Source organism: Mus caroli, unplaced genomic scaffold (genome assembly GCF_978045245.1).
Source record: "Mus caroli unplaced genomic scaffold, Mus_caroli_1 scaffold_7, whole genome shotgun sequence".
Lineage (NCBI taxonomy): Eukaryota > Metazoa > Chordata > Mammalia > Rodentia > Muridae > Mus > Mus caroli.
In genome coordinates this window covers 54,903,312-54,923,755 of record NW_028227262.1, presented here as the reverse complement: position 1 = coordinate 54,923,755, position 20,444 = coordinate 54,903,312, and the positions used below count along the sequence as shown (strand labels likewise).

General features: G+C 41.2%; 1 protein-coding gene across 25 annotated transcripts in view; it reads right to left on the bottom strand.

Moving 5' to 3' along the window:
- Positions 1-20,444, bottom strand: part of Magi1 (membrane associated guanylate kinase, WW and PDZ domain containing 1) — a 623,637-nt gene that overhangs the window by 100,595 nt on the left and 502,598 nt on the right. For all 25 annotated transcript variants that reach the window (XM_085840252.1, XM_085840254.1, XM_085840269.1 and 22 more), the window contains exons 4-5: positions 12,619-12,825; positions 5,511-5,712 (exon numbers count right to left, since the gene is read on the bottom strand). In XM_085840252.1, the coding sequence (XP_085696378.1) occupies positions 5,511-5,712; positions 12,619-12,825 (409 nt within the window). The remainder of the gene's footprint in view (positions 1-5,510; positions 5,713-12,618; positions 12,826-20,444) is intronic.

Here is a 20,444-nt window from a genome sequence, read left to right as displayed (position 1 = left end):
GGGAGGAAAAGGGCTTACTTTGTTCACAGTTCCATGTAAGAGTTTATCATCAAAAGTAGTGAGGGTAGGAACCCAAGCAGGGCAGGAACCTGGAGGCAGGAGCTAGTACAGAGGCCATGGAGGAGTGCTGCTTACTGGCTTGCTCCCATGGGTTTCTTAGCCTGCTTTCTGATAACACCCAGGACCACCAGGCTGGAGTGAGAGCCGCCCACAGTGGGTTAGGTCCTCCCCCACCCATAAATCACTAATTATGAAAATGGCCTACAGGCTTGCCTGCCTACAGCCTAATCTTATGGAGACATTTTCTCAACCGAGGCTTCCTCCTCTCTGATGACTCTAGCTTATGTCAGGTTGGCACACAACTAGCCAATATAAGGTGTTACATGTAAATATTAAGAGATCATATCATGTCACATTTGGAAGTACTTCACATGTATTTACATATCTCATCACATTTATATCTTCCTTCATATTACACAAACTGCAGGTGTTACCATCTATGCTTGCCTACACTTAACATTTTTTCCCTCTGATTTATAATTAACTTACTGTTTCTATCCTCTGAGTTAATTCAGAAAAATCAAGAGGTGAAGAGAAGTTTATCATATTTACTTGTACTTTGATTGTTCCTGCTCTGGTCCCCTTCTGCTCTAGCACTGTCTTCTGTAGCTGTTTAGTTTAGGGTAGGCTTGGTGTTGATCCCTTTTCTAGCTTTTGTTCATCTAAGAGCACCTTCATCCTAAAGGTCCTTTCAGTCTATGTACACACTGAGTTAGTTATTGCTCCTCTCTCAGGGCCAGAACGGCTTTGCTCTGCTTTCTAACCTGCCAGTTCTAAACCTTCATGCGACCGTTTAATACAATTATGTTTGTGGTGATGACCAAACATAAAATTACTCTGTTGTTACTTCATAACTGTAATTTTCTACTCTTAAGAATCACAGTGTAAATATCAGATACATAGACTCTTAAAGGGGCTGCGACCCACAGGCTGAGAACCATTGTTCTGGCCTTTCACGGAGAAGCAAATCAGCTGTTATATTTGTATATTCTAAGATGTCATTTCTCCTCTGCAAAGATTTTATGTTTACGGATGATGGTTCAAATGAGAAATGTCGCCATACACTCGTGTGTTTGGAACACTTGGTGTCCAGTTGGTGGCTCTGTTTTGGGAGGTTACAGATGTTTTAGGATGTGGGGCCTTGTTGGAGAAAGTCCTAGGGGCCTGAGGAGTTCTGACAGCTTTGTGCCTAGCATCATTTCCAGTTAACTTTCTGTGTCTCTTATGTGAAAGGAATAAATGACCAGCTAGCTCCCTGCTCTGGCCACCTGCTGCCACGCCTTCCTGGTCATTATGGGTTCTCCCTCTGGAACTCTAACCAGAAATAAAGTCTTCCATAAGTTGCTTTTGGCTGTGGTACTTTATTACAGCAACAGAAAAGTAATGACTTGATATGCATTTTTTTATAAATGTATCCAATCCGAGCTCACCTAATTTCTTCAATCTGTAGTTTCTCCTCAATAAATGTGGGAAATTTGGACACATCGATTCTTTGGATTTTTTCTCTAGCCCACTTACTGTCTTTTCCTAAGACTTTGGTCACCACTGTGGGATGTTTTGTTGTTGACCTGAAAGCTCCTAAAAGTCTGCTCCATTACTTCTCTGCTAAGTGTTTGTGTGGTTCAGCTCAGGTAATCTCTGTTTTCCACATTCGGCCTCTGTCTTTTGTTTCACTCTGCTGTTGACAGTGCTGTCAGACCCAGCTACTGGGCTTTTAATTTGATGCATTTTATTTAATGATTCAGGTTTTCTTCTTTTATATTTTCTACTGTTTGGCTGAAACTTTCCGTTTTTGTCTGTGTTTCAAGTATGTTTATAATTGACTAGTGAATTATTTTGTAATGGCTGTAAGTATGTATGTAGTCATTCATTCAGTTATGAAACAAGATCTCTAAATGTTGCTCAGGCTGGCCCTAGATTCTCCATCCTTCTGCCTCAGCCTTCCCAGTGTTGAGAGTCCAGGTGTGCGCACCCATGCCTAACTATAATGTGTGTTTGTAAAATCTTAGACAATGCTAACACCTCTGCAATCTTGATGTTGGAATCTGTTGACTTTTCTTTCGCTTACTTTGAGATCTTTCTGGCTCTTGCTACAAGAAATTTATCTTATCTGTCAATTAACCAATCAATCATTATCTATCGTGGTACTGTGAATTAAATGTAGGTCCTAACACATACTAGGCAAATGTCCTCTGACACGGAGCTATAACCCAAAGCCTTTATTATTTTGCAAGAGGGTATTAAATATGTTGCTACGTAGCCAGGCGTGGTGACGCACGCCTTTAATCCCAGCACTCTGGAGGCAGAGGCAGGAGGATTTCTGAGTTCGAGGCCAACCTGGTCTACAAAGTGATTTCTAGGACATCCAGGGCTATACAGAGAAACCCTGTCTCAAAAAACAACAACAACAACAACCCAAAAAAACCCAAACAAACAAACAAAACATGTCGCTAAAGAAGGCCTTTGAAATCTTGTTATCCCAGCCAAATAAATGGGTGGATTATAGGCTTTTGACAGCCCAGGCCCAACTAAGAAGTGACTGTTTTATAAACTTGAATATTCAAAGTATTAAATTACAAAACTATAGATGTCACTTAAACATACTTTAACTGGCTTATCTTGTAACTGCTCCAGAGAAGAACAGTTAGTTGTTGGTGGGCCTTATGTCATTTTCAATGACACTAGATAGGGAAGGACATCCTTGTTATCCTGTCCCACCCCACCCCCACCCTCCACCCCCCATTTGGGGAGGTTCATTCCAGCTACTTTCCAGGCTGCGCTTGATACTGATGAAGCTGGAATGGAATAGAATCTCATTATTGTTGCAAAGTAGGGCCTCCACCTGTGGGCTCTACTATAGGACAATGATGGAAATCCTGACTCTCCTCTAAGCCTCTCTGGACAACACTCTAGAAGGCAAACAGTAGCTTGCTCCTCCCCAGGTAGAAGAGAAACCCACCCTCTCCTCTAACAGTCCTACGGTATTTATATGGGGGAAGGACAGGTGGCACTGTTTCCATCTCTAAGGCAAGTCTTTCCAAGAGTACCCTGGCAGGCAGGTTTGGCTCCCATCAGACTATTAAGGGGTCATCTCTAGGGTCCCTCTTGACCCTGGCTGATGGGGGAAAGGGGAGGAACCTGGCATGGTGTTTCTTTCTGGGGTACAGGAGCTGCTCACCAAACGCTGTCTGGCTTATATGATTCCCAGTCCTTCCCTAGTCATTGAGCTAGAGAAAGCAGGCTTGCATCAGGACCATCTGTTTGTCTCTCTGCTAGTGTTTCTGGGTTGCCAGTTCCTTTTGCTCAAAGCCTGGGATAACTGAATTAAAAAGAAAGCTCCATGTTCCTTTGATGGCACACTTGAGACTGCCTGCTCACTGGCTCCCCTCAGTCCTCCACGCCAGTTTGCTACACAATGCACAAGGTTTCTAGGTTTATGTTTTGTCTTTAGTGGTCATCTTTATAGTATTTTAGATTTTCCGCAAACTGCAAACAAAACCAATCTAGTATTTATATTTTTCTAAATCTATAAAACACGCATTCATTAGATTCATATCTAATTAAACTTGCTATTCAATGCAAGATACTCTAAGCTCATTTCAGAATGAAAAGACCACTGAAAGTTTAGGGGTACGTGTGTGTGTGTATGTGTATGTATGTATAAAATTTAGGTTAGCATATAAATTGCAAGTATGTATGAATGTTTATACATATAAATGAACATGTATGTATGTATGTATGTGCTAGGGATCAAATCTAGCCTTCATATATACAAGGCAGGAGCTCTACCACTAAACTATATCTCTAACCTTAAATGGAGTATATAGCTAATACCTATTGGAATAATAGCTGAAAAGCTAGTGTCATACATGTCAGAGCCACAATTTTTAAGATTAGAGCAATAAAAGTCAAAGCTATGTTAACTTACAAAGAGGACAGAGTGTGTACTTCAGCCAACTGTAGTATGGGGCTGGCTTTTCATACACTGTTAGCATATTGAACTTGTTTTTCTAAAACTTATCAACTCGGTCCTTGGCAAAATTATTGGCAGATTCTTTTCCAGGAATGTCTATTTCACATATTATTTGGTACTGGGAACATCTCTATTATATATTCCTTTGTTTGGCATAATTCTAGTTAATGGACATAGTTTCAAAGGCAATTTGCTATGGAATCTAACTATGAATGTTTGAACTTAAATGTGGTACCCAGTTTTCTTTGAGCAATGTTGAAATTCATGCATGTGATGAATATGGTGGGAATGGAAGCAATGACGCTAAATGTTACCAATCCAGGCACTTTACGCAGCACTCTCCCCAACCCTCAGGAAACGTGGGTACCATCCATCATAACCTTTCACAGATATGGGAGAGGACCAAAGAAGCAAGGATCCCAGGTCACACAGCTGAGAAGGGGAAAACACAAAGCACTGACCACTGTGCCTTCTATGCTACTGTGTTTAATAAGCATCCACTATTAACAAGAACCAGGCTGAACTGTGGGTGTCTCTGCCCTCTGGCTGGAGAATACCAGAGCTCCTTCCAGGCCTCGTAAACTTCTTCCCAGCTGGGTTTCAAAAGTGACTGTTCTGAGCCTCTAGCTTTCTTTCTCACACCCATGTGTTTAGGAAAATGAATAATTTTAATTTTTATTGCCCTTTTTCTAATAACAAAATATATGACATCTATGAAATTTTAAAACTCACAGAAATATATAGTACAGTTAGAACACAGACCCTTCACTTAGATGCATGCATGCATTTTAGAAAGTTGAATTGCTTTAAATATTCTTTGGCAATGCTTCCTTTTGCTGATTCAATTAATAGGGCGTTTATGTGAGGATAATACATCTATCTATATTTTGTTTATGTACTGGGAATACAATTAGAACCATTATACTACTGCTCTAACAGAATAATTGACCACCCATCCATCTGTGATCTAGAAAAAATAGTACATGTTGTGGAAAGCAGAGTCTTGCTACCACAGTGGCACAAAACACAAAGGGAAAAAAACATCGTCCACATCAGTCAAAGTAAAAGCCCCTGGACTTTGAAAAGCACTTGAGAAAAATCGCAATTACAATAAATTATGTCCAGAGTGGATAAAGAAGCCTGAGTAAGCCTAAGGAGTAAGAAAACTAAAGAAAAACATGCCAACAATTTATCATTTTAATGGCTAAATAGAATAGTTATTTATTATAATTATATAGCAAGATCCAGTTGTCTTACCCCTTCAAGAAATTATAGACCTTATGCTTCCTAAAACCTTTCGCACTGAATAATTAAGAATGATGTGGATGAAAACTGTTTTTATGAGAAGTCTGTTTAATCTCGGAGAAGAATAATGTGGTTTTGGGATCAGTTTCCTCAGGCTTAACTGATATGCAGAGCAGGAACAGGAAGGCAGAGCGAGAAGGGCACTTTCAGTAGAGAAAATGGTATACATTACTCTATGAAATAGACTTCTCCATTTTCAGTATAGGCCATCTCCCAGTTTTCAGGTAGAGGACCTAAATTATCCTCTGCAGAAAGAGGTAGGTACTGAGGGAACTTCTGAGAAGGGTCCGTGATGGGAGCAGCGAGGACGCTACTATTCACAGGCGGGAGCGTTGCTTCTTGGAGAGTGTGCTCGTCCTGGTCTCCAGAGTCGGCTGCGTCAGGCACAGGGAGAGAGAAAAACAAGCACAGAACTGTTCAACAACACACCACAAGCCTGGGAAACACACAACGAATACATCTGTGTTCTTTCCCCACACTCATTTGTGATCCTAGATTCTGTTAACAGATATTAATTATGCATAATAATGGCCTGCATTATGTCATCTCCGCACATGTGTATAATATGTTTGCATTATATTAACTCACTACCCTATTTTATACCCTCTCATCTTCTCTTCGCATGTAGCCTGCCTTCTATTTTACTCTTGCATCTTCTAGTGACCCATGAGTTTCTCATTGCGCTGCTTACAGAAACTTATGAATGCATTGCCAATGGCAGTGTCACTGAAGAAAGTGCCTCTGTCTCCTCGAATCAACCAGTAATTATGTATAAAGCATCACAGGGTGTGGGACTTTGTGAGCCACTTCCTTTTCATAGCAGCCCATTGCCAAGCCCAATCTTACAGAGACCTTGAGCATGTAATCAGGGATACTGGGATGAAGGCTGCACCGGTGATGTCATGCCTAGTTGTTAGAGTTCCACACTACTTTCCAGCTTTTTGAGCTCTTACATTCTTTCATCCCTTCCTCTGCAATGTTTTCTGAGCCTCAGTGAGGGTGTTACAAATGTCTTACCAATAGGTAGGCATTTAATAATTATGAAATTCCTGTACTGTGTATCTCTGATGAACACAGTTGCAAAAATTCTCAATAAAACACTTGCAAACCTAATTCCAGAACCCGTCAAAAAGATCTTTCATCCTGTTCAAGTTGGCTTTATTCCAAAAATGGTTGAGAGATGATTCAGTCAGTAGGTGTAATGTGTCACCATTAATAGACTCAGACAGAAATCACTTGATCATTTCAAGAGAAATAGAAAGAGAAGGAAAAGAAGGAGGAAGAGGAGGAGGAAGAGGAGAAGGAAGAGGAGGAGGGGGAGAGGAAGAAGAAGAAGAAGGAGAAGGAGGAGAAGGAGGAGAAGGAGAAGGAGAAGAAGAGAAGAAGAAGAAGAAGAAGAAGAAGAAGAAGAAGAAGAAGAAGAAGAAGAAGAAGAAGAAGAAGAAGAAGAAGAAGAACCACCCCCCCCATCCCTACCTCCACCAATCCATACATTTTTTTAAATAGACCTTATCTTTTCCTAATTGCTGGTTATCAGCTATGGCTTCTGCTTCACTTGGATAAACAGAAGGAATCAGAGTGACTAGCATGGCTGGCGATACAGTTGAGCAGCAGAACATAGGCTTGTCACATTCAGGGGCTTGGTTCAATATCTAGCACAAAAGGATCCACCCAAACAAAACAAAAATAGCAAAACTTAAAATATCTTGAAGATATCAAATAAGAAACCAATGTGTCAACTGGAACCCTAAAGGTTCTATTCCAAGATGTCCTCAAACTGAGCTGAACTCTCATTCCATAAATTTATCCAGTTTCCTAATTTTTTTTGGGGGGGGGAGTAGGGGGCGGAGGTCAGGGGAGCTCAAATTGAACATACAGGCACAGTGGTATTTTTGTGTAAGCTTTTAGAAGAGTTTTGATAGATACCAGGAAAGATCAAATACTGACAAATTTGGAAAGAATATAAAAGTTTAGAATATGAAGACTCACTGGCATACAGTGAGTCAGAACTGAGACTCCTTTGGGAAACTAAAGAGACTGTTCTTGTGAAAACCAAGACAGTTACCTCAGAATGGTTATCATGTGGGTGGATCTTAAAGGAAGGTTCTCAGTGAACGTGTCTCCCTTGCCTCTGTATTAACCAGAAACATCAAGGATGATGCCATCCAAACACCCATAAACAGCCCTGCTGACATTCCTGCTGATGTTTTTATAGAGCATGGTGAGATTAAATGTCAAACTTCATGGGGATTCGACATAAAATAACCAGGACAGTCATTTTCAGTCTCCCACGTCATTCCTCTGTAGACATTTCTGAGTCTAGGAGAGATGGTCTGAGAATAGGAGATAAAAAAGATAGATTCTCACGCCGTCTGATGAACGGCTGGTGAAGTCAACACCCCAGAAGGAAGGTTCTCCAAAAGGTGGATGGCAGAAGGCTAAGCCTACAAAAGATGAGCAGTTCTGCCAGAGCCTAGCACCACTAACTAGGCCAACATCTCCCACCTCTTATTTTGGTGCCATCATTCAGGCTCCTGTTTGGAGGTCATTCTAGGTCTAGGTGGTCCAGATAGAAACAGACAAACCCATTTGTGGTTCCCATTCACACTTTTGGATTTAGGAAGATTCTCTGATTTTTGCCTTTTCCATTGCTTCAGGCACTCGTAAATGTTGCAAAGCTAAACATGAAGGTCAGGTGTCTTAAATTACATTTCTATTGCTATCATAAAACACCAAAACCAAAAGCAAATTGGGAAGGAAATGGTATATTTGTGCTTTCTATTGTAATCTATCAGAGGGAAGTTAGACCAGGAACTCAAGGCAGAAATCTGGAGACAGGAACTGGCTGAGGGCATGGAGGAATGCTGCTTACTGGCTTATTCCCCATGGTTTATTCAGCCTGCATATGTGTGTGTGTGTGTGTGTGTATATATATGTGTGTGTGTGTATATATATATATATATATATATATATATATATATATATATATGTGTGTGTGTGTGTGTGTGTGTGTGTTCGTGTGTGTATACACACACATACACCTGCAGGCTGAATGGTTATCATGTGGGTTGATACACACACACACACACACACACACACACACACACACACATACACACAAAACCCAGGATCACCTGCCCAGGAGTAGCACTGCCCCCAGACAGTTGGCCCTCACATATCAATTGTTAACCAAGAAAATGCACTACAGACTTGCCTACAAGCAAATCATATTGGAGACATTTTCTTAAGAGTCCCTCTTCTTCAATGACTAGCTTGTGTCAAGCTGACATAAAACTAAGCAGCACATCAGGTGTACAAACTCTGGTAGAGCACCTGGCAGCTTGTTGATGCTGAGATGCTCAGGTAGACAGGTCTTTACCCGTGCTATGCCAGGGGCCGTGTGTCTTAGTAAGACCTACACAGAGAAGAGTAGAGAGGAAAGGTGGTGGGCGTTGCTGAAGATTCACGTCTGAAACCAGGGCTGTCCCTCAGGCTACTCAACTGCTTCATTCCGTAAAATCGCTTTCCTTCTCAAACCAATCCAAATCAAGTCTCACAACTTATATCTAAAAGTACAGGCTAATAGAAATTTAGAACAGAAAAGACATCAAACAACACCGGAAGTCATCTTGAAATGAATAGATATCAATATAAACTGAGTAATTAGCAAGAATGAAAAGACTCATCCTTAACTCCACAGACGTCAACACACACTCATTTCTGACGTTCTTCTGGAAGTTGAACTTCCCATGCAGAAATGTGTCCCAAGACCCCCAGACCTACTTCTAAATACTAATATGGTTCCTTGCTACAAACAACAGGATTGAGGTATATATTTAAAGGGACTTTTTTTTTAAGTACCAAATTGAAAAAAACTCAGTTCATACAAGAATCATGTTTTCAGACAGTTCACCAAAGAATGTATGGACATAAAGTAAGGTAGCAAGTGAGTTCTTTAAAGTCTTCATTTTACTCCTATCAGTGATTTGAACTTAGCTCCTCAATCTTGAGCAGCCAAGACATACTCACTGATCTGTCTCTCCAGTCCCATAATTGTTTTCTTAATGTTTATGGGTTTCCAAATAATAGTGTACTTTGGCCAACAGTATAATTCTACCACCATTAAATAGATAAGTATTTACCCTGAGTGGCCCCTCGCAGCTCTGGAATTCAGGAACTGTTTGTTGAAGACTGTCCCACTACCCAGCGTTCCACCATCAGTCCTCTGATTAGTATCTGCTCATTGCTGAGTGTCTGCTATCATCACATCAGAAAGAAGGTACAGGCTATGCCCTCAGGATGCGTGTGGCCATTATTCTATCTGGGGTCCCACTACAGACACTGAATGTTACACTGGCATCATTATGGGGTACAATTTCATCAAATGATCCAAGCAAAGGACAGCAGCAATGTCAGATTATTTTTTAATGTCCTGGTGAGTATGCTCACATAGTGCTTCTACATTTGGATGGGACTGCCATAAATTTAGCAAAGCCAGTCTAAAGCAGAGCTAGGACCTTATTATGCTGTTGTTCAAGGGGCTGTTAGCTCAGAGTTGGTGGATTGCAAGTTAAAGAGGTAGACAGGGCAAAGTTATTTGGAGCAATTCCTTTTATACATACATCACAGAAGAGGTAGTGTTAGTTAACTGAAAGCATCAGTTTGAGTTAGTGCATGACAAAGCATCAGTGTCATAAATTAGTATTTATTTAACATATTCTTTACATGCTGAGGTTATCCTACCACACAGACACATCAAGCAACCCTTCCTGTCTTTCCTTTCTCTATTTTCTTTCTCCACCCCCTGCCACCCCCAATTCGCAGATCATTGTTTGGAATCAGGCCCAGAACTTGTATGCTGGGCATGTGCTATGCCACTGAGCTATTCTCTCAGCATACGTCATTGCTTTGTGCTACTTGCCTTCTTGGTATTAAGGCAGGAGTTTATACAGCTCATATTTGGCCTCCTTATCAGTGTATAAATTGGTGGTAAGACTAATTTTATCAATGATGGCCTGGAAACAAATGCTGTCCTTAGATGCTAGGATTTCAATTGAGAATGATAAAGAAGTCAGACTTTGAGACCAATAGGAAGTTATAGTAGGTAAAACAGGAAATTCACCAATAACTACAGCTACTACAATGAGTTTGACTTTGCTTTCTGCCAAGAATCCCCATTAAAATGTTCGAAGAGGACAGGTAAAGGAACAGGTATACTCATGGGAATAAATCTGGGGACCACTCCTGGGACCAATCTAGGGATCTATGCTTGGAATCTACTCTTGGGGAAGACTCCTGTTGGATACTGAAGACCACTATATGAGTCTACTTGAGGGGACTTCAGGAGTCTATTCCTAAGGACTATTCCTGGGGTCTACTCATGAGGTCTATTCCTAGGGTCAACCCCTCAGGTTTTCTCTTGGGAACTAGTCTTTGGAACCACTCCTGGGATCTACTCCTGGAGACTACTCCTGGAGTCTACTCTTTGCGAATACTCCTGTGGTTTACTGAAGATCACTCCTGAAGTCTACTAGAGAGACTCTCCTGAGTCATCCCTTGGGACTACTCTTGCCATCTACTCCTGGTGTCCACTCCTCAGGACTACCCCTGCACTGACAGAGGCACTTCACTGAATCTGACCTGTTAGATCTGCTTTGTGGACCTCCTCTTTGCTATAAGTTAGATCATGATTTGCTATTTCTTATCTACTGAACCACCAAGACATTAAAATATGAGATGTTTTTAAAAGGAGATGATAACACTTGTGCATAATTTACTTTCACTTTGGAAAAGACCACTATAAAGGCACGAAATACTCTCAAGGAATAGGAATATTAAATTAAAATCAATCGATTTTAATAAAAGTATGCATAAGAATGGCAAATATCTATATCTTCTGAATATTACAATTAAAGGTCAGCCACTGTCTATTCAATTTTAAATGAAAGAAAAATGAAGTTTTCATAGAATCAAATCCTCAGAGAAAGCTCTAAGTGATCTGATACTAGCCATTTTACATACAAATGAGGCTGTGCATACTGTTTGTAAACCATCATAAATCAAACCATAATACCGAAGAAGTTTTTATTTTCTCAAAACTTCTTGCAAAAACGTTGAGCCACACTACAGTGGTAGCACAATTATCAAAACTTCCATTGCCACCTCAGGTTTTTTAATTGAATGCCTGGAAAAACCTCTGAGAAGCACAACAGACTTAGGCAGTGTTCAACTATAACAACTTTCTCCCTGAATATCCTATTGGATTTTGGAGATGGAGGAAGGAGGTGGGCATACTGACTGATCAATCTCTTCACTCACTGTGGCTAGATCTAACTAGACAATGAGAGAAGTCTAGGAATATGGAGAGAAGATGATCTAATATGCTGAAAATGGATAACCCATCCATAGCTATAATTCTCAGACAGTAAAGGAAAACAATGAGACAAAATGGAGAAACAAGATGGACATCTAAGTCACATAACACATGAGCAACTTCATATATGCTATTGGCTGGGTGTTTGTGTCATGCTGTAAATTTGAAAAGCATAGCCATTTATACCGTTATTTATTACATGTTGAGCTATGGTATATAGATCAAACATATACTGTGAAAAATATGCTATACTAACCAAGAATATACATCCCCGTCTGTGGGTTCTATACTGACCTAAGGCTTTGTCCTTAACCATCCCTTCATAATATATAGCATATCAGTGATCCAAGTACGTAATACAGCATGCACATACATTTAAAAATCTTATATACTGATTTTCTCCTCATTACCCCCTGTAGAGTATTCAGTAAACTTTGTACAAGTTAACTGAAGACCTGGCATAGTTCCATTATAGCTTTATTTAGGTAAGAACAGGATTCTGGTAGCTTACCAGTATAACCTCAAGTGACAGTAACACGATAAAAACCCATTTTCATGTTTCCATTTATACTAAGTAACCATAATCATGTCCCATGATTCCCCACCCAGAAAAAAAATCAATAAACAAAATATGAAATATTTTCACCATACTGTAGTATTATGAAGAGAAAGAAGCCAGGTTGAAATTTCAAGTAGTTGTTCCTAGGGCATTAAAGATTGTTTGGGTGGAGTTCAAGGACTCTCATGGACAAGCATGGGACACAGACCAAGGAAGGACTCTCCCTTCCTCGACACTCCGCCGTTAGCGTCGGAATGTAGACAACCCCGGACACTGGTTGGGACCTTTCTGTAAAGACTGACCAGCACTCTGGGAGCAGCATGCAGGGGGCGTGCAGTCTCTCCTTACCTGTCAAGCTACTGTTCATTTCAGGGACATCCTCCTCCTCCTCATTCTCCAGGTGGACTATGCCAGCATTTTGCATATCATTGTAGGACTTTGTTCGCTTAGGGGTCGACTGCTTGGAGCCAGACTGCAGGCTGTGCAAGGCATCCGTCGTGATCACTTTCCCACTGACTGGCTGGCTGGGAGGTTTGGGTGTCCCATAATAGTTTCCTAGGTGATGGAGAGACACATTTGCATGTTTCAAAATGAATACTTTTTTTTTCCAAAGCCCCAAGAATTCACATCCAAATCTCTAAGAACATTAAAAAAAAAATGAAGCTGGAAAGCTAGAACATGCTGTATTTCACTTCTAGAAGTTAGCACAGACATCTTTCCTATCTAGCTAGTTATAATGTTACAGAAGGGAGAAAGAAAGTCACATGGTTTTGATGCAAAAGAGCTAGAAGGGATAAAAACAGAGGTGGCTGTACTGAATAGAAGCACTTCATTGTCATTACATTTGAATTTGAATTGGTCATTTTTTTTTCTAACATAGGCAACCACATAATGCTGAATTCCGATTAAGAGGGAGTCCCACAGAAGATAAAAATCCCTTACTGCCTAGGTCCTCCCAGGCTTCAGAGGTCTCTACCTCTGCCTCTCTTTAAGAGGGGAGTGGGGCACTTCTGTAAAAGGGGGCAGAGAGCACCACGTGGCACCTCTTAAACTGAATGGTAGGGTTGACTATAGGGGTGTCGTGGCGGGTGGGAACAGATCCTTGCCAAGTTTCAAGTGAAAACTGTTTCACTGGTGCCCTCTGGGGGAACTCATTCTCAGTCATCTCCCCCTGTCTTTCCAGACACTGTCAGTTCCTCCGAGTTTAGGCCCCACTCTACTCTGCAATTATAAGTCATACATGAAGTGACTACTTGACTATTTGGAAATGTGTGTTTTCTTTTCATTTGGGTGTGTTTGTATGTGTATAATACAGTATGTGGAATATTTTTTATACACTTGGGCATGTACCATATATAAACCAGAGCAGCCAGCCTTCCGTGGCATTCCTTAGATGCCATCTGCATTGGGTTTTGAGGCAGGATCTGCCTTGGCTTAAAGTGTGAGGACTCCACTAGACTAGCTGACCAGGGAGCCCCCATTCATCTAGCCTCCTCCTAGGAAAAGAGATTACAAGCACACTCCATAACATCTACATGTTTTTTTTAAAATGTGGGTTCTGGGTCTAAACTCAGGTCTTTATACTTACAAGATGATCACTTTAACAATTATGTACCTAGCCCCAGATATGTATATTTAAATTTGATATAATTACTAAATTCTAACTAGTCAATTCAATTAACCTTTGAAATGAAAAACAATACTTTTTTTAAGGCTTATTTTTGAACACACGTCTTAAAAGATGGTCTCATAAATGAAAGTTAGTTAAGTGCGTCAAGTGCTCGCTTTGATAGCCCTCATACTAACATTGGAATAATACAGACAAGATATGTACAGGCCTCTGAGCAAGGATGGCACAATGTCAATATTTTTCTTAAAAGTCTTATAAAGCATCTTATCTTATAAACCTACTTAAAAAATACATCTAACACATACACACACACACACACACACACACACACACATGTTTACACACACGTACACACACTAAATGGAGTTATGTCACATCAAGGTGATAATGATTCTCAAGAGCCATAGACTACCTACCAAAAACCCAGTGCCAGGCATAAGAACCCTCACTTTGAGTTGTGTTCATGTGGGTTCTAAGAGTCTCCCAAAACAGTATAGACTACTACCATTTTCCTTAGTTGTCTTTCAAAACCTGCAGGTTAAGATGCCGTTGCTGCAGACAACACATACAGTAGACACAGAACTTAGAGGAACCCTCCCTGAGGACTGGCTCTCATACATAAAGGTGCTATGCAAGTTGCCAATTACGAAAAAGTCGATAATCCTACCTAGTTCAAAAGCCCACAACTATGTAGTTGAAAACTACGACAATGATTGGCCACATAAGCTATTTCCACTGGCGCAATAGTGGTGGTTTTTATCCTGGAGGTAACCAACAGCTGTTTAATTAGACTTATATTCTGTTTACTAGGAAGAAATTCATGACTGGTTCTGTAAACCTGGCCAACTACTTGATGGCCAGAAAGCTCACCAACCTAAGAATAAAAACCTACTACCGCCACTTTCCTCAACCAATATAATTTCTGCTTATCCTCAAACCCACAGAGAAAGTGTAGCACTCACCCTTTAAGAGGGGAGCCTATTTTCATAGTAGAAGGAGACTATTACAGAGGACTAAAACTGGTCTAAATGCAGAGAACAGACGACTGTGGGGTATCCAACCTTAGTTGATACAACACAACCTCCACACCTAAGGCTCAGAGAACACTGCAGAAGAGGGCACAGGAAGACTAGGGCACAGGAAGACTATAAGAGCAGAAGAACAGGACACTTGCTGCAAGACTGCGCCTTCTAAGCATTACAAGGAAGCTGCACCCATGAATTCTTAATAATATTGTTACTTAAACAATATTCAGGAGGCTGAATGACAACACCCGTTGACATGTCAATGTGGACAGGAAATGTCACAGAGCTCCATATTTAGATAAAGAGCCACAGTCAACCAATGGCCGCTGAAAGAGGGAGAATCTGTTTCCTACGGGGATACGTCCAAGTGGTAAGCCCTTAAAGAGTATATGTACGAGCAACACTGGATGAACTTAGTAGTTTGGGTCTCTCTATATGTAACAATAACAATTGAAGAAGTCATGAAGAATTTGAAAGAGTGGGAGTCACAGAAGGAGCTTAAGGGAGTTGGGGTATATAAATGGTATGAATACAGTACTTATGCATAAAATACTCAGAGACTTTAAAAATTACAAACAAGTAATTAAACATTAAAATGAAAAAGAAATCAATGGGTGGAGGAAATGCTAGTAGTGATAATGTCCTTCTACAGATTTATGTCTAAAAGCAAGTGATTTGTAACGTTGTCTTAAATGAAACTTTAGGGGTGTGCCCCAATATGAAGAAATTTGAGTGTTTCATGTCTAACCTAGACTTAGAGAGCATATTTGATAGTCAGTAGGGTGGGGTATTGACAAAGAATGTGCTTCTATCAAGCTTTTCCTTATAACTACCTTTCTTTCTTGGTTTAATGGAGTACCAGCTTTCCTGTAGTATGGTTTTAATGGTAGTGGTGTTGAGGGCATCTAGAGGCATGGTTTGCTTTCAGGTAGCCCAGGCTGGGCTGGTCTACTTCCTGGGGCATCAACTGCCACTCTCTTTATGCTTGGTGGGATCCTGCCTAGAGCTCTAAGCATACAAGCTAACCTCTCTAGCAACTAAGCTATATCTACATTTACATAAATAGATGTAAGTAAATATAGTTTGTTATTTTTTTAAGATAGGAAGGTTTAATAGTATTTTTAAGAGACTTTAACATTTTTTTTTTAATGTGTGCATATGTATGTCTCCACATGTATGTGCTGTGCTTCTGTGCTGTGCTTCTCTGTGTGGTTGCTCTGGAGAGAAGGGGATGGGATCCCCTGGAGCTGGAGTTTATAGATGGTTGTGATCTGTCAATGTGAGTCCTGAAAGCCAAATCCTGGTCATCTGGAAGAGTAGCAAGCTCTCTCAACAACTGCGTCATCTCTCCAAATCTAAAATTTCTTTAAGTTGTGTCTTGAATCAATTATTTTATGAGCACACATAAAGTTATAGCCAGGTGATGATATCACATCCCAGCACTCAGGAGGCAGAAGCAGGCAGACTTCTGAGTTTGAAGCCAGCATGGTCCACAGAGAGTTTCCAGACAGCCAGGGCTACATAGAGGAACACTGTCTCAAAAAACAAACAAAAAAAAAAAAAAAAATTTTTTTTTGAGGGGGATGTAACCATCTGTGCCACCAGTTAGCTCTACAAATTAAAACACACAGGATCAGGGAGTGGAGTTGTCTCATCACTCAGCAGTTAAGAGCACTTGATGCTCTTACAGATGGCTTGGGTTCAGTTCCCTGCACCCTCGAGTTTGGTCACAACCATCTGGGTGTGCTGACCTCCCTGAGCACAGGCAAGCATGTGGTACCGTTAGGCAGAGCAATCATAAATATAAGTACCTTAATAAACCACCCAGGGTTCAAGTTGTTTAAACTTGAAAGACCCCAGGTGACAGTCTCCAGTAAGCTCACAATGGAGGCTTTGGTGAAGACTTGAGCTCTCATACAAAATGAGATATATTGGTTTATTAAAAAGGAAAACTATATTTCAGATCCCTGACTATGGGCAGAGAATTTGGGAGGAAGAAGCTAAAAGGAAGGCATGCCATAGTGGTTTGAAAAGTCAACCTCCAAAGCCAGGTAGAGCTAGTACGGGTACTAGCTCTTCATTTCCACAAGGACATGTAAAGAAAACTCCACACTCTCTAAAGGTGTGTGTAGATCAGGGGTGCCTCCTCCTCCTCCTCCTCCTTCATTTTTTAAATAATTTAACTGAGGAGTATTTGTGAGGTTTAGCAAAGTAAGACTGTTGACTTAAAATTAAATCTCCTCAGTCAATTAGACAGACAGATACAGACAAAGGTAAAGCACTTATCCCTCCAATTACTAACATACCAAAGGCAACACTCATCTTAGAATTAGATGTTGAATGGAGGCTGATATCTACAAGTTAAAACTTACTAAAAAGGTGAGGGGGAGGGGTAAAAGATAGAACTCTGCACTCTTAATTTCCTATGATTGCTCAGTTTGGTGACATTCAACTGAAGTCATGCTCATAAAATTATCATTTTAATATCAATTTACTCTTTGATATCCACAGTTTATGACAGAAATACACGGCTAGGAAATAAAGTTTCACATAATTTGACAAATACGTGTGGATTTTCCAGCGAGCACCTGTCCTCAGTTTTCAAGTTGAAAAGGGACTAGCAGACCTGTTGGCACAGCCACACCCACTTGTTCAGAGTTGTTTCCCATGTCTACAAAGCAGTCTTGGAGACAGATCCTGTGCCTATTATCAGGTGAGCCATATAAAATTAAAACTTGTCAAACGTCACTAATGTAGCATGGCTTAACCTAATGATATATGTGCATCAGCGATACTGGGCAGCCTCAGCACTGCCTGTCGGAAAAGCTTTGTAAGAGGGGGCCCACAGTTCCAACTCACCATTAACTGCCCAAGGTACCCAGGACTCATCATTTCCCCATTAACAACAAGACAAAAAGCAAAAGCAAACAAAACCCCAGTCTTTGCTCTCAACTTTAAAACTATGATGCTTCTAATAAGGACACAGGAGATGGTCCATAGAGATTCTTTCATCCATGCTGAAGTTGGCACCAGAGAGAGACCAGGCGAATGCTTCATGATGCTGATGTGTTTCTAACCTCCACCCAGAGCTGACTCAGACAGATACACACACACCCACAGCCAACAATGGATGGAGCCTGGGACTCTTATGGAAGAATAGGAGGAAAGATTTCAGCCCCCTGAAGGGAACAGGAACTCCACAGGAACACCAAGACCATCAGAGTCAACTAACCTGGAACACCGGGGCTCTTAGAGTCTGAATCACCAACCAAAGAACACACATGGGCTGAACCTATGCCTGCCCACACATATGTAGCAGATGTACAGCTTGGTCTTTACATGGGTCTTGAACAGCTGGACCTGAACTTCAGGGACTTGACATGCCAGGGTGAGGAGAAAAGGTTTATCTCATCTTACACTGCAGCTCATTACTGAGGTAAGTCAGAGCAGAAACTGAAGGCAGGAATCTAGAGGCAGGAACTGAAGCAGAGGCCGTGGAAGATGCTGCCTACTGGCTTGTACAGCCTGCTTTCCTTACAACTCAGGATCACCTGTCCAGGGGCAAAAATTCACCCCTCAAAGGACTGGACTCACCCACAGCAACTATTATTCAAGAAAAATGTACTACAGACTTATGTACAGGCAATCTAATCTGCAGGAAACATTTTCTCAACTGAGGCTCCTCTTCTCAAGTAACTCTAGCTCAGTGGTTCTCAACCTTCCTAAGGCTGCAGCCCTGTAAGACAGTTCCTCTTGTTGTGGTGACCCCAACCATAACATTATTTCGTTGCTACGTCATAACTGTAAGTTTGCTGCTGTTATAAATAGTAATGTAAATATCTGATATACAACCCCTAGAGGGGTTGTGGCCTACAGGTTGAGAACCACTGCTGTAGCTTACGTCGAGGAGACAAAGCAAATAAGCAGGACAGTGCCCAGCATGCTCGTGAACCGAGGCTTATGCAGAGAATGGTTGCCCTTAGTCTTTCCTTCACTCTTGGCACACAAGTGCTCTGGAAACAAGCTCAGGTCAGTACCCTAAGGGTTTGGAGATGCAAAAGCCCATGTAAGTAAAGGGGCCCAGACAGAGGGATGGCAAGGGCGAAGAAAAACTACAACTTCCAAAAGTCCTTCAGGAGCCTGTAAGTTGGCCTCTGAATGAACTGATTTTGGATGCATGTGTCTGGGCCCTGGATTTTGGTCAAAAAGAGTATAACTTTGTGGCCTGTCCTTAACATGTTACCGTAGGCAAGTGGGTCACATACAGAGTCCCACAGTTACTCCAGGATTCTGTTGCCTGTGTCTACTGCCTTGGAGTTTGAGACCCAAAATGTACCTTCCAAAAAACTCTACCTTATCCAGAATTTACAGTCTGATCATAAGTGGGCCAAGTCTAGCCAGAGTAGAAGCACAAACCTTATAGGGAACATGCAGACTGTACAAGAGTCTCTGTGAAGGACATAAATAATCCGAGGCATTGCAGATGATTAAAAAATTAATTAAGGTTATTGCTTGGCAGGATACATCGTTTCTGGGAGCACAGAACCTGGCTCACAGTCTCCATGTTGCCCACCAGACACTTCCTGAGGTGCCCGGGCTGCAGCCCAAACAGGAATGTGTTCCCCTTCCTCGCTGCTATTTCAGAACAGGTTCTATAATAAAACTCAACAGGGGTTGTGGGTAGGCAGGGAAAGGGAAGGCAGAGAAAGAGGAAGGCAAGGCAGGCCTTAATTAACAACCGATCTCTACGGCCATGACCAAAGCCAAAGAAAATACTTTCCAACTTACACTTATAAATTAATGAGGGCTGCAAATCAATTTTTAGAGCTCTATAAAATATTTAAGGAAGACTGTACTATCCCTGTATTTTCAGCAAGAATGAATCAAGTCTGTACAGTTTCTCAACTCTCAAAAAGTTATAACTTCATGCATATCTTTGGAGAAAATCTCAATTCTAAACACTACGCTACATACTAGAAATAAGATGAAAGGATATAAATCTTTTTACATGGCAAATATCAGTGTTCTGAAACCTTAATGGACAGTGTGAGAACATTAAATACAGATACGGAAACCATATGGTAGACCTGATATTCAAGATTCTAACTCTCCTGCATTGGTGACTCTCCTGCATTGCAGGGTCTCCCTGTATGGACAGAAAAAAAACATCCCACCTTTTGTGGAAAGGAGGCACTGTTACTTCAGCACAACTGAGCACACCCTTTTCTGTCCTCTTAGATGGAAAACACTTGAAAATAAGCAAAAGACCATGATGGCAATGTCATTATCTGAGGGGAATACAGGCAAAACACTTCCACTGAGGGCAATATCAATTTCAAGTAGACAACGGTCCTTTCTCCTTTTGAGAGCAGAGTTTTTAAAATCTTAATTTTCCTCTACAAAGTGCAGATGTCTGTACACAGACATCTAGCTCATCTGGGTTGGCCTTGGCTTCAGGACCCTGAGGGCTCTGGCCCTTCCCACTCTCTGGCTTCAGGGCCCTGGGGGCTCTGGCCCTT